Source organism: Polistes canadensis, unplaced genomic scaffold, assembly GCF_001313835.1.
Source record: "Polistes canadensis isolate GaletaPanama2010 unplaced genomic scaffold, ASM131383v1 scaffold_46, whole genome shotgun sequence".
Lineage (NCBI taxonomy): Eukaryota > Metazoa > Arthropoda > Insecta > Hymenoptera > Vespidae > Polistes > Polistes canadensis.
In genome coordinates this window covers 445,382-459,118 of record NW_014569593.1, presented here as the reverse complement: position 1 = coordinate 459,118, position 13,737 = coordinate 445,382, and the positions used below count along the sequence as shown (strand labels likewise).

Below are 13,737 nucleotides of genomic sequence, written 5' to 3'. Positions count from 1 at the left end.
CTCTCTTATTTTTTTATTTCATTTCTTATTTCACTTCATTTTTTTGTAACCCGACGAATACCTTTATCCCTCCCCCCCCAATCCACGGATTAGGGGGCTGCTCTTTTTCTTTCTCACCCTCCGTTCCGTTTTCCTTGCCGCTTAACTTAAGACTATCTCACAAATCGTGGAAGAGAAAGAAACAAAAAAAGAAGAAAAAAAAAAAAGATGTGTGTAGTCCGTTATATTTATTACTTTTTTTTCTTTTTTTTTTTTTGCCTTTAATAGCCGTAAATTTTTCTTTTAGATCCCCCTCCCCACCCCACTCCGAATTCCCTTTTGCACATTTTCTACTCGCGTACACCCCTCATGACAAAACCAGGGTGTATGTTGTGTTGCAAGGATAAAACAGCAACAATGGTATCTTTTTCAAACGAGATGGACATATGTATTTTGAACATGGGTGGGGTGATGTGGGCCGGCAGAAAGAGAGACGGAGGGAGGGAGGTACGTAGGTAGGTAGAGGTAGAGGTATCAAAGGTCGCACCTGCGACATTTGCGACGCTGAACGCGACGACGTCCACCTGTCGAACGTTAAATTTACGGGCGATAGGGAAGAATTTCAAATGCGTCTCAAAGAGACACGTACAGAATTCTATATAGAAAAGGAAAAATATATATATAATAATCAAATAAATAAATATTTATATATATTTATTTAGCATTTTTTTTTCATTTAATGTAATAAACATTTTATATATATATATACAGTATATATACATACATATGTATATACACATATATATATATATATATATATATATACAGGTATACGAGAAACTGATGATGAGCTTAATAACATTTACAATAATATTCCATGAAACGACATAAAAAAAAAAGATGAAAATGAAAAGGAAAAAAGGGAAAGGATAAAGGGAAATTTGTCTTCTTTTTTTTTTATCTCTCGTTTCGTTTCTATCGATACCACGAGTTACGAGTTAAAGAAAATTCGAAGAGAGGGAACCTCCTCCTCCTCCTCCTCGTCGTCGTCGTCGTCGTCGTCGTCGTCGTCCTCTTCGTCCTTGATGGGTCATTTCAACGTTGGAAAGGGCTCCGACTGCTTTCGCTCGTTCGTTCGTTCGTTCGCCCTTTTCTACCCATGCTGCATGCGATCCTCGGATGCAGGCATGCAAGAGGCTTAAACTGCACGTACAAAGACACACGCTTCTACGGTCTGTCTGTGTGTCTATGTCTCTCTCTCTCTCTCTCTCTCTCTCTTTCTTTCCTTCCCTCAATGTATGTATGTATGTATGCGTGCAGGACTCGGTGTAAGGGAGTCGCTCGCAAGTGGGTTTGGGGCCCGTCGCGTGTTTTTGTCCCCCGTCTGGCCCCCACCGTAGCTCATCGTTTTTTGTCTGGTGCGCTGCATGCGCTGCACCATCGTAACTCCTCTCTCTCTCTCTTTCTCTCTTTTTCTTTCTCTCTTTCTCTTATATTCTCCTTCTTTCCCTCTCTTTTTTATTCTCCATCTTTCGTATTCTTTCTCCCTCGCTTTCTGTCCCTCTCTCTCTCTCTCTCTCTTATTTTCTCTTGCTATTTCTTTTTCGTTTCATCGTCATCGTCGTCATCGTTATCGTCATCGTCGTCATCGTCGTCCTGCAAGAGTCCACTCGCACTGTCGGTCCAGTACATGCGCGTGCACGTGCGTGTGCAATGGGAGGAGGAGGAGGAAGAGGAGGAGAAGAAGATTCGTTCGTTGGAAGCCACCAGTCTCGGTTATGACCTCAGAAAAAGGAGGATGAGGATGAGAAAGAGGAGGAGAAGGAGGAGGAGGATATACCGGGAGAAAAGAAGTCCACGGAAGAAGAAGAAGAAGAAGAAGAAGAAGATCCTCTCGCGAGTATATTCAATGCACCTGCCGTGTTCGTTCATTCTTACGTTTCTTACATGTTCTCTTTAATGACTAACAAGTATAATTAATATAAAAAAAACCAAAATATCTATACGCATTATACGATCGTAATCAAGGAAGGAAAAACTGGGAGGGTGGATGGAAGGAAAAGATATTTAAAAAAAAAAAAAGAAGGGTGGGGGTGGGATTTTAGAAGAAAAGAAATGAGATTTAACGACACAGAAAAGAAACGAGAAAGTTTAAGGTTGTTTGAACGGGGTGGTAGTGAAAGTAAAGAAGATTCGATCGTAAGAAAAATGGGTGGAGGGTGGGAGAGTGGGAGGAGGAGAAAAGCAGAGCTAATCGAAATATATTTTACAAAAGGTATGGGATGTTTTACTCTCTCTCTCTCTCCCTTTTTTCCCTAATGTCCTTTCTTTTTTTCTCTTTTTTTTTTCTTTCATACGTTCAACGTAAAAGAGAACGACAACGACAACGACAACGTCAACGTCAACGTCAACGACGTGGACACGAGGACTATGGCAGCAGACATCCTAAACGGTCCGTCAAATATTGACACGCAAAATGTTTGCGGACTTAGACGCCGGCCGGCTGTTCCTTCTCGCACAAAAGCTGACCAAAAGCAAACCTTCCTTCTTCCTCCACCTCCTTATTTTCCTTCTCTTCTTCATCTACTTCTACTTCTAACTTTTACTACGACTTCGAGACTTAGACTTCGACTTTTTCAACCTTCTTCTCTCATTTTTATCTTACACCTTTTTTTCTTCTTCTTTTACTTCTACTTCTACTTTTACTTTTACTTTTATACTTTTACTTCTTTTTCTTCTTTTTCTTCATCATTTTTACCTTCCATTCGTTCTCGAAATCACTCGCGAAGTATAAAGTACGTAGGGTGAAGCAAACCCTTTGTATGTGTGTATGTGTGCGTGTGTGTGCAGGTTTCTCCTGCACTTTGGCAGTTCAAACACGTCTTACTTCGGGGCGTGGTCGCTAATAATTCTAATAACGAATACTTCGATAGCGTACCAACCACCTCGGTTAAGAAAACGAGGAATTATTTTTCACCAAGAGCTCGAGAATTTTCTTACATTTACTCGATCGTTTCTCTCCCTTTCCCTTTCCCTTTCATCTCACCCCAACCCACACACACACACACACACACACGTATATACATACGTGGCACATAAAAGCGTTCTTTTCTTCGTTAGAAGAGAGACCGTGTTTCATTTTCCCTTTTTTATTTCTTTTTTTCTTTTTTTTCCCAAGCCTTTCGAAGGGGAAGAGGACGACGAAACTGTCTGCGTGATGCCTACTACGTTCGAGTGTGTGTTTCAAAGAGAGAAAAAGAGAAAGAGAGAGAGAGAGAGAGAGAGAGAGAGATAGAAAGATAGATAGAGGACGTTTAACGAGCGGTGGGTGACGAGCCGCGTTCAAACCGTTGAACTGGCGATGATGAACGTTGATAAGGTTTTATAGTCGTGTCTCATCCTGTCCCAACCAATCGCGATCACAGAATCGTCCTCGTACACACTCCGAGCATCCTCGACAAACTCACCTCGACAAATGTCCATTGTCCAAACTCTCTCTCTCTCTCTCTCTCTAGCAATTCCAAATCTTTTACTTTTATTTCTTGTTCACCGATAAAAAACAAAAAATCCAAAAAACAAACAACAACAAATTTTCTAGTCTCCTCCGTGGCTACTACTTCCCCCTTGCCCCTTCACCTCTCGTCAAGTTCTCCTTTCGTTTTGTGTTTCTTTTTTTTTTTTTTCCCCCATAATACTACGGTGACTCATACATTGTCCGAGGACAAGAATGAACTCATCCGAATATGTTTTTCTCATCTATCTCACGTAGATTAATTAAATTTCGAAGGTGAAAGTATATGACTAAAACTGTAAATTGTTAAAACTGGAGGCCTCGTATGGTCGTATAAACGCTTCCTGAATTTGATGTTACTACCTGGAGAAGCAGAAGCAGCAGCTAGTTAATGAGCTACCTTATTTATGACAGCTAACTGGTTGAAAGGTTCCTCGAGTGAGTCCCAATCAAGCAAACCCCCACCTCTCTTTTTTATTTTTATTTGCATTTACTCTCTCTCTCTCTCTCTCTCTCTCTCCCTCTCTCTTTGTTTTTTTTTTCTTTTTTTTTCTTTTTTTTCGGGCACACGTCTATAAGCTCGAATTTCATTACGTTTTTTTTTTTACTAACTTTTGATGTATGACACAGATAGAGATAGAGATTAGCAGAGGAATTAGATTCGCGTAAAAGTTCGTTCCTTATATTTCATCTAAGTTTTTCGAGATGAAAGATAATTTAGAATAAATATTTTCAATTGTGCGCAAGGGTGTTGTTCAAGTTCAAATACGAAATATCGAGAATATTCGAGTACGAATGTGTTCGACACATTAAAGGATTTTATAAACGTACATTGAAAATTTCATCGATCTTTATAAGTAATAAGATTTATGTAAAAATTATGAACGCGATCAGACACCCTGTATATAAAGTAAAACGAGTTAACGCGTTTATTTATTGTAAGCGACGTACTTAAAAATAAACAATAAAGTCAGATGTTATGCTTACTTATTGCTTATCGTTGATATTACTTTGGCCTACGCGTAATTTGTTTTGTAAGTCGCCATTCCGATGGGCATTTAGTCAGTTTACATTTAGACGTCTAACGATTACAAGCTACAAAAGAATTATCCTCGTTTTTAAATAAATATCTCTAAATTATATTCAAATTAAGAATATAGAAAAATATATTTTCAATTATATTTGTTCGTGATCTTGATCGAAAACGTAATTATTCGTTCGACAAATATTTAACAATTATTAATAGGTATTATATATATATATATATTGTGTATAATTAAATTCATTTGATCGAATCGAAAATCGAATATGCGAATTAATCGAGAATCGAATAAGAAAGAGGGAGAAAAGAGAGGAAGAGGGGGGGAAAAAAAAAAGAAAACAAATCGTTAATTGGGATCCGAATGCAATGCTGAGAAGACAAAATTTTCCGTCGTTGCAAAATAGATTTGCGTTATTTCGTATCGGTTCTCGAGATGTTGTACGACGAAATAAAAAGAAGAAAAAAAAAATAAATAAATACGATTGGCTAGCCAATAAACCACGGTTTCCGCAATATTCGCCAACGCGTGGAACATTCAACACGTGTGCGCGTTCCATCAATTATTCATTTAATTCATTTTATTTGATTAGTATTTTTCTTTTTTCTTTTTATTTTTTCGTTATTTTAACAAACGATCGCATATTTAATTGGTAGTCGTCGATTTAACTTGACGTTGACATTAAACGCGAAAAACAAAACTCATCATCATTATCATCATCATCATCATTATCATTATCTATTGGCGAAACGTTGCACGAAAATATTAAACACACTGATTAATTCGTGTTAATGTACGATCGATAGTGAATCGATCGAACAGAAATATGAGAGAAAGGTGAGAAAATGTTGTTCCTTTATTGCTAAAGGTATTGTCATTCTTGTCAAATTTTTTTTAGTGAGTACGAGCAATTACGTAGTGTCAGCGGTGCTCGTTTTGATAGTTGGTGCGGTGTTAACGATATTGGCAACGGTATCGCATCATCTTCATCATCGTCGGCTCGAACCATTAAACGAGTCGAATTCTGCTTCGATTTTGCATCACCATCAACACCTTCATCATCATCATCATCATCTTCATCATCATCATCATCATCACCATCAACATCATCAGCCACAACCACAACAACAGCAACAACAATTGCAACAATTGCAACAGCAACATCGACGTCGTCATCAAGAAGATCGTGAAAATCCCGCGCCGGTGTTGCATCAGCAACATTCCTTGCTGCAGGATCATCACTTTCATCCTGGAACGCAAGTGAGTTTATAATATTCCTTGTGATTTTTCTTTTTTTCTTAATTATTTGCCAACGTCTTTCTTTGTTTATAATTTTCCTTTGTCCGTTTGATTCGTCATCGGATGCACCCGATGCATCATCAGTCGTTGTTTTTTCTTTCTTCTTTCTATTTTTTGTTGTTCCCCTTTTTATTGATGATCAAAGAGAACATTCATTCGTTATATTTCATTATATATATATATGTCGGTGATTAACCTTGCCATTGTTACTATCTAGTATCCCTAGATAAATAATAATATTTTTCTTGTCTGGAGGCTTAAATACTGGAGGTACACGACGTCGTTGACCTTCGACAAGATTATTACGCTATTCGCAGAACTCCGAAGGCTGTCTGTAAAAAATTCTCGCTGATATCTAATCTCCGTTTCTTTTTTTCTCTTTCTTTCTCTCTCTCTCTGTCTCTCTCTTTCTTTATTTAATACTATCGTACATAGACTGACTAACATAAGATGACGGTGTGCAACTGCAAATATCTTCAAGGGGATTTTTTTCATTCTTTCAACAGAACGGAGACTGGTAAACGAGGTCACGATTGGCACGCGCCCATCGTTTTCTTTTCTTTCATTTCTTTTTTCTTCAGCCTATTTCTCTCTCTCTCTCTCTCTATCTACTAAGTATATACTTATCTATTCATCTATTTATCTATATGTTTGTCAGGCCTTTCACCGAGAAACTTAGTCTCGCTTTCCTCTTTTCCCTGTCGTCGGAGATCACGAGAAACATGCAAGTGGAACCCAACATATTACTGTGTATGTGTGTGTGTGTTGTTCAACGATTACCCGTTAGCCCCTCGAAAAATGGTCACGTGCGACTTTAACACGCGTCACCGGATTCAAATGATCAAAGTCGGTTCGAACATTTTTATTTCTTACCCCTTTTTTTCGTAACATCCGGCCCGAATGAACAATTGTCCTTAATATAAATGTCGTTGCGTTTCAACGTGAGATTTATAAAAAGAAACAAACAAAAAAATTCATTTTATATATTTCCCGATCAATGATAATAATCATTTCTTACGTGTTAATATATAATTAAAACATTTCTGTAATATCAATTTATTTTTATAATTATTGTCACGGAGTTTTCGTTTTTAGAGGTTTAGACATTTAATCGTAATACTTGGAATAGAAACGATAAGACATCTCGTATTTGAGATGTAGGAAAATCTAAACGTTGATCTAAACGTGGCCTCAGTCAGCCTCTCCATCTCTCTCTTTCTCTTTCTCTCTCTTATTCGTCAGTTTGGAAACTTGGAAGTTAGTAGGAACGTTGGTACGCCAAAGTCAAGAGGTTTCCTCATCCAGTTGGTCCTACCCACTACCGTTACCAATGAACACACTACCCCCTTTACTTCCTCTTCTTCTTCTTCTTCTTCTTCTTCTCCTCCTATTCCTCTTCATCTCGTCAGTGGTACGCGAACTATTGTTATTGTAGATTGCTTCGCAAATTAGATTACACGGAGCCCAACCTCCAAACTTGTTTCGCCATGGCAAATAGACGTTGGTGGTGTTGGTTATACGTACGGTTTAAACCATCTACGATGTCTCTAAACTACCACGGAGTTCGAGCTTGGAGACTCTAGGACAAAAAAAAAAACAACCGTGATATTACGACTTCGAACTTACGATCATTTTGTCTCCCCCTTTTTCCGAGATTTTTCTCTATCCCGCGAATTGTATTGTTATCAGGTAATGCACGAGAAAAGAAAATTATTAATTTTTTGTTGTTTCTTCCTTTCTGACTGTACAGTCAATCATACTTCAAAGTAACAGGATAAATGAAAATCGATGAAAATTAATTAGTACGTTCAATCAAAATGTTTAATTTGTTTAATTATAAAATCAAGAACGAGAAGATTATTGTACTTATATAATATCGTAAATGTATACGAAAACAAATTTTAACTAATTTTATTTTTAATCTGACTTATACTACTTAAAGTTTCTCTCTTATTCTTTCTATCTATTTATCTTTATCTCTATCTCTCTCTTTGTTGTCTGTCGATCACGAATCAAACGGAAGAAGGATTCGATCGTTACGAGAATACAGAGGAAGAGAAAATAGGAAAGGAAACTAACGATAGAGTAATGGAAGAATGGTTTGGCTTCTAAAATTTGCCATAATTCAGGATTTATTCACGAGGGATTATCTCCTACTTCTGTGCACGCTGTTTATTAATTCATCATACTAACCGGACGAGGTCGGTCGTACCTATAAATGGGCGAATACTTGATAGTCACCGTCGATGCCGCGTAAAAACTTAATACACCAAACCGTAAAATAATACTCTGCGAACTAGAAATGATTTCATCCCTCGAGAACCCTCCTCAACCTGCCTCCCCAACCTGCCTCCCACCAATCCCCCTAATCGCACAGAGTAAAAGATACGTGCAACGAGTTATGTCGTTTAATCAAATTTTCAAATCAACTCTAACGAAAAATTAATTACTATTGCTAATTCGAAAACATTTTTTTCGTAAAAAAACGCCAACGAAATTTTTCTATATATCTCAAACACTTTTTTTTTTTCTTTCGATCCTTCGATACTTTTATTTCTTTCATTTTGTTTTTTGTTTTTTCTTTTTTTACAATAAGTAAGAACACGTAAACACTTGTTAGATTATTCAATTATAAAAAGACCACGGGAAAGTATAGTAACATATTATATTCCATTGATAATCGTTATCTCCTTTTTTCTTCCTTTTTTTTTTTTATTCTTCACGTTATTAAATATTTTCTACGATAGCATGATAATACTTTTTAATAGATCTATCTATTATCTGAAACTTTACTGTACTTAGAATTTCACGTAAAATATCGAAACAGATTTTATATTTTACGCCACGAATCATCCGATATCTTTTTTTATATTATAAAAATTACGAGGGAGGGTGAGGGATAGGTAGGGTCAAATTACAAACAGCTGATCGTAATATCCTCCCTTCTATCATTTTACTTTTCAATCTTATATTTTTTTTCTCTCTCTCTCTTCGTAACCTAGAATTCCATTCACAAAATCTTGTGAATTTCATCCTTCTTGTCCTTGTTTACCTTTTTTTTCTCTCTCTCTCTCTCTCTCTCTTTCTCTCTCTTTCTCTTTTTCTCGTATAGAATTCTATCAACGTGGTTGGTTTCTCTCGGGCATCGTTTTTTTCACGAGAAAAATTTTTCCTCGATATTCTCGAACGTACGATATTTATTTTCTTCTTTCTTTCTTCACCACCACCCCACCCCATCTCCTTTTGCCACCCTCCCCCCCCCCATACCCCACTTTTCTCCCTTTTTTCTTCCGTAGCTCCTTGCTTTCTGGTTTTCCTCGTTCGATATTTCGAACAAGCCCGAAATTGTTGACATCGAAAGTCCCGAAGGTATATTTCTCGAGGTTTCTTACGAATCGTAGGGTAAAAGCAACGGTCCGATTTGAAATTTATTATGTTTGGATCCTGTCCAACTACAATCATAGCAGAGAATACGTGGGTGTGGGTATGGGTGTAGGTTGATGTATGTGTGCGTGTGTGTGTAGTCCACGGTTTGGCAAATTCACGAGAACTTTGATCGGTCTAAGGAGAAAAGGGGGTAGAAAGAATAGAAAGAAAGTAGCAACACGGGAATAAGAAGATCCGTGAGAATCGATAAGAGATAATAATATAATAAAATAAAGTAAGGGAGAATAAAAGAAATAGAAGAAAGAAAAAAAAAGATTTGAGCTCGTTGTAAGACTTTAAAAATGAATCGCACGTTTGTTCTTCTAGGATTTTCGGTATAATGAAAATATATTTAAGAATATTGCGTTAATGTTTAACGATTGATATGTGAATTTGATTAATTATTAAGGAAGAATAGTTTATCTTCTTGGAAAACTATAATTTTATTCTTATTACGTATTATTATTAAATTGATCTCTCTCGAAGTAGTAATATTTGTATCCAAGCAAGATATATATTGTTAAAAATATAATATTATTACTTTTGTAAGAGTTGTACTTTATTGTTTAATTGATTTCTTCTTTCGTTGGACGAATATTATTTTTTATCGGTTATACTAAATTTTATTTCTCTCGTATCTTTTTCTGTAATACAATTCATATCGATTTGAAATATTTAATACAATTCTCAAGTATAAGAATTTTATTAGATATCAAAAAATGAGCCTCAAAAAATATACATTTAATTCGTTACAATTAAAGAAACCCATACTAATTAAAAAAAAATTCATTATTGCGAATATATTATGTAAATAACATTTGCGATGTAGTAAACTCTTAAGAATACTTTTTTTTTATCTACGAACCTATCAGAAATCAAAAAATAATCTTTAATATACCGTACACTTTAATCACAAAATGACCAAAGTTGAAAATAACTTTGTTACTTAACGTAAGATTAAAAAGAAAAAAGTGATTGTTGAAGTTTCTTTTAGAAAAGAAAAAAAAAAAAACAGAGTAAAAAGAGTAAAAAGGTGTTGCGTTTTCGCAACTAGGTGTTGTTTCTCTATGTTGCGCATATAGTATAGTCTACATATTGCGTTTGTATCGTCTAGACGGTGTATATTTCCGGAAAAAGCAATAAAGGCGAACCGTTCGTAGCATAAAAGGCGACGGACTCAAGCTATCGAGACATTTACGTTACATACAGAGACGAGTATATATCCCTATGACGTCATCAGTTCTCTTTTTCTTCCGGACAAGTATACGTATACGTATACACAAACACATACAAACATAAACATATATATCCATAGATTCTTTGTAGAGTAACGATATACACACATAAGAGGGAAGTGTTTCAAAACTCGTTAACCTGGACAACAAGCACTTTCAATACTGTAAAACAAGAATTGCTAAAGGCTTCACAACAGTCTGAGAATGGTTCAGACGTTCTACATTCGTCAAATAGATCCTAATACGGTTCTTAACTAATAAAGGAACTCGCAAAAGAGTAAGTAGTATTATTAACCCTTATCTGTCGTAACTCACGTGTTAGGTGACAAGACGAGACATGACGAAACATTCGTTCTTTTAAATAATTCAATAAAATCTCATATATATTCATGATATTCTTTATAACGACAACGACAACAACAAAAATAAATAATTTTATAACGATGATGTGTTATTATTAAAATATTGACAATCTTTGTTTCGTGCATATTTATCGAAACCAATTACAACTTAGTGAGAATCACTAAGTATAAAAAGCTGACGACTATCGATAAGAGTTAAATAAACATTAGAAAAATGATTACTCGAACAAAATACGCAATATAAAATTCCAATCTTGTCCGTTATGTTGTTCCATTAAAATGGAGAGACAATTTCTTGGTTTCTTCGTGACTGTGTTAGATCGTAACACGTGGCCTCGCTTGAGATAAACATTTCCAATGACGTCATCTTCGTAGTGACGCGTACAAACGAGAAGAAAAAGAAAAAGAAAAAAAGAAGAAGAAAAAAAGAAAAAAGAAAAGAAAAATAAGAAAAAGAAGAAGAAGAATCTCGAAGGTTGGTTCGGGAACCTGGCTGACTTGGGAGATGGTGGAAAAGGGGGAGAAGGAGAAGGGATTGAAACGTCGATCCAGCAGGAACCACCAGCGAACCCTTGAAAGCTCTTTGCTCGTTAATCCGGTCGGTGGCTCGTGAAAAGAGCCACGTTCGCGTATATCTCGAAAAGAGGTTCGTTCAAAGTCGAAACTCGAGCCCTGGTCGATAACGGACGAAGACGGATTTCTTTAAGAAGGAAAGAAGGAAGGAAGGAAGGAAAGAAAAGAAAGGAAAGGAAAGAATCAGTAAAAACGTTTATTCTTTTCTTTCCTTTGAAAAAAAAACTTTCTCTTCGACGAATGAAATTTTCGAAATAAAAAAAAAATACTTTCTCTTTCTCTCTCTCTCTCTGTCTCTTTCTATCTATATCTGTATTTCTGTATAAAGAATACCTTCGAGGATTGGAATCCTTTTGGCGATTTTCTCGGAAGATTTTCACCGTGTGCCTAAGATTATTTTTCGTAAGGATATCAAGGTGCTCTCGGGAGGCCACGTGTCCTCTTTCCTTTTCTCTCTCTCTCTCTCTCTCTCTCTCTCTCTCTTTCTCTTTCTTTCTCTTTCCCCCTGTTCTCGATTTAGATAAAACTGCCCCCGAGGCGTTACCTTTCTCTTCGACCTTACAAACTCACCCTCTCTCTCTTACTACTTTGGCGACGTCCTTCTCCACGTGCCGTTCGAATTCAACCCCCGTCAGCCCCCTCGAGGCCTTCAGACTTCAGAACAGAGGGTGTCTACGTTAAGGGTTACCTACCACCACTACGTCTTCTTCCTAAGGGTCTCCCTTTCTTCTTTTTTTTCCTTTTTTCTTGTTTTTTTTTTCTTTTCTCGGAGCTCGCTGTCTGGGTCGTACTTAAAGCGGAAACGTTAGGACGACATTCTTTCTTTCTTTCTTTCCATCTATCTGTCTCCTTTTCACTTTTTCTTCATCCTTCGATTTATTTCTTCCCGGCCAATTTTATCCCACCCTTCTCCCCATTTTCTTTGCGCCCCTGTGTATGTTTTTCTCTTCTTCTTCTTTCCTTTTATTCTTCTTCTTCTTTCTTCTTTTTTTCTTTTTTTCTTTTCTTTTCCCCCCTCCATAGGAAAAAAACTTTAGCATCGTGATCCAATTCCAAAGAGGCTAATTTTATTTTACGTCTCTACCGATTTTCAAAACCCAATTCTACCATTCGCTGATATTACTGTATCTATCTCTTTTAATATATTTCTACGAACATTTTAATCACATTAAACATAATAATAATAATAATAATATAGAAAATGATAGTAATTTATTTTCATGTGTCAGTAGAGCCATATTAGAGAAAGAAAGAGAAGGACAATAGGGTGACATTAGCCCTTGAGAAATATTTGATAACGGGCTCGTGAACGGGGCGTGTCGAGCATCCCCTATCTCATAGGCTAATATAGGGTAGGACTACGTTGTACGATATATCGACTAGCAGTATGACAGCCAGATTTCCCTCTCGATTTTCTCTCGGTCGTGGTTGACCCAACGCAAGAGGAAAAAGAGAGAGTGAGTGAGAGAGAGAGAGAGAGATAAATACACATATATATATTCTTTACACCCTTTTCGCACAAACCACCAACACGAGATTCCCTATACCTCTCACAAACACGCATCACCCATCATTCGCACGTTTTTCCTTCCTCTCCCTCTCCCTCTTTTTCTTTTTTCCTCCTTTTAGTATTTTTGTTCTGTTTTTTCATTTTCTACCAACGGCTAATGAAAATATCCTTTTTCTTTTTAATATTTTCTTTTGATTTTCTTTTTATATTGTCGAGTAGCTCTTCGAAATATTCATCAAACTATTCCCCGTTATCATATTCTGACACGTTTTCACGCGGAATTCGGAAACGATAAAACGAGTATACGATAGGCGAGCCGTTCGTTCTCTCTTATCTAAACTAACGCAAAACGACAGATCGTAAGAGGAAAAAAAAAGAAGCGAGAAAGAGAGAGAGAGAAAAAGGCGACCACTATACAACAACTACTACTACTGCTACTACTACTACTCGATCCAGTATACTAAAAAGACTATTTTCCACGGACGAGTGATACCGATTAAATAGGAATTTACGTAGGCGAGAAAGATATTTATATTATAAACTATCTTTCTCTCTTTCTCTCTTTCTTTCTTTCTTATCACGATCACTCTAATATGTACTTCTATTATCCATTTTTGTTACCTCGTTTAATAAGGATAACGCATATATTATCATATATATATATATATATATATATATATGTATATGAATATATCGAGAAAATATTATAGCTACGTTATCATTTTAATATTTTTTAATATTTTTTGTTTTGTTTTTTTTTTTCTTTTTATTTTATATATAAATATATTTGATATAGTATGTG

At 36.2% G+C, this 13,737-nt stretch overlaps 1 protein-coding gene across 1 annotated transcript in view; it reads left to right on the top strand.

Annotated features, from left to right (window-relative positions):
- LOC106785173 (lateral signaling target protein 2 homolog) overlaps positions 1–13,737 on the top strand; it is a 70,050-nt gene that overhangs the window by 28,218 nt on the left and 28,095 nt on the right. The window contains exon 2 of the mRNA XM_014745400.1: positions 5,429–5,790. Within this exon, the coding sequence (XP_014600886.1) occupies positions 5,429–5,790 (362 nt within the window). The remainder of the gene's footprint in view (positions 1–5,428; positions 5,791–13,737) is intronic.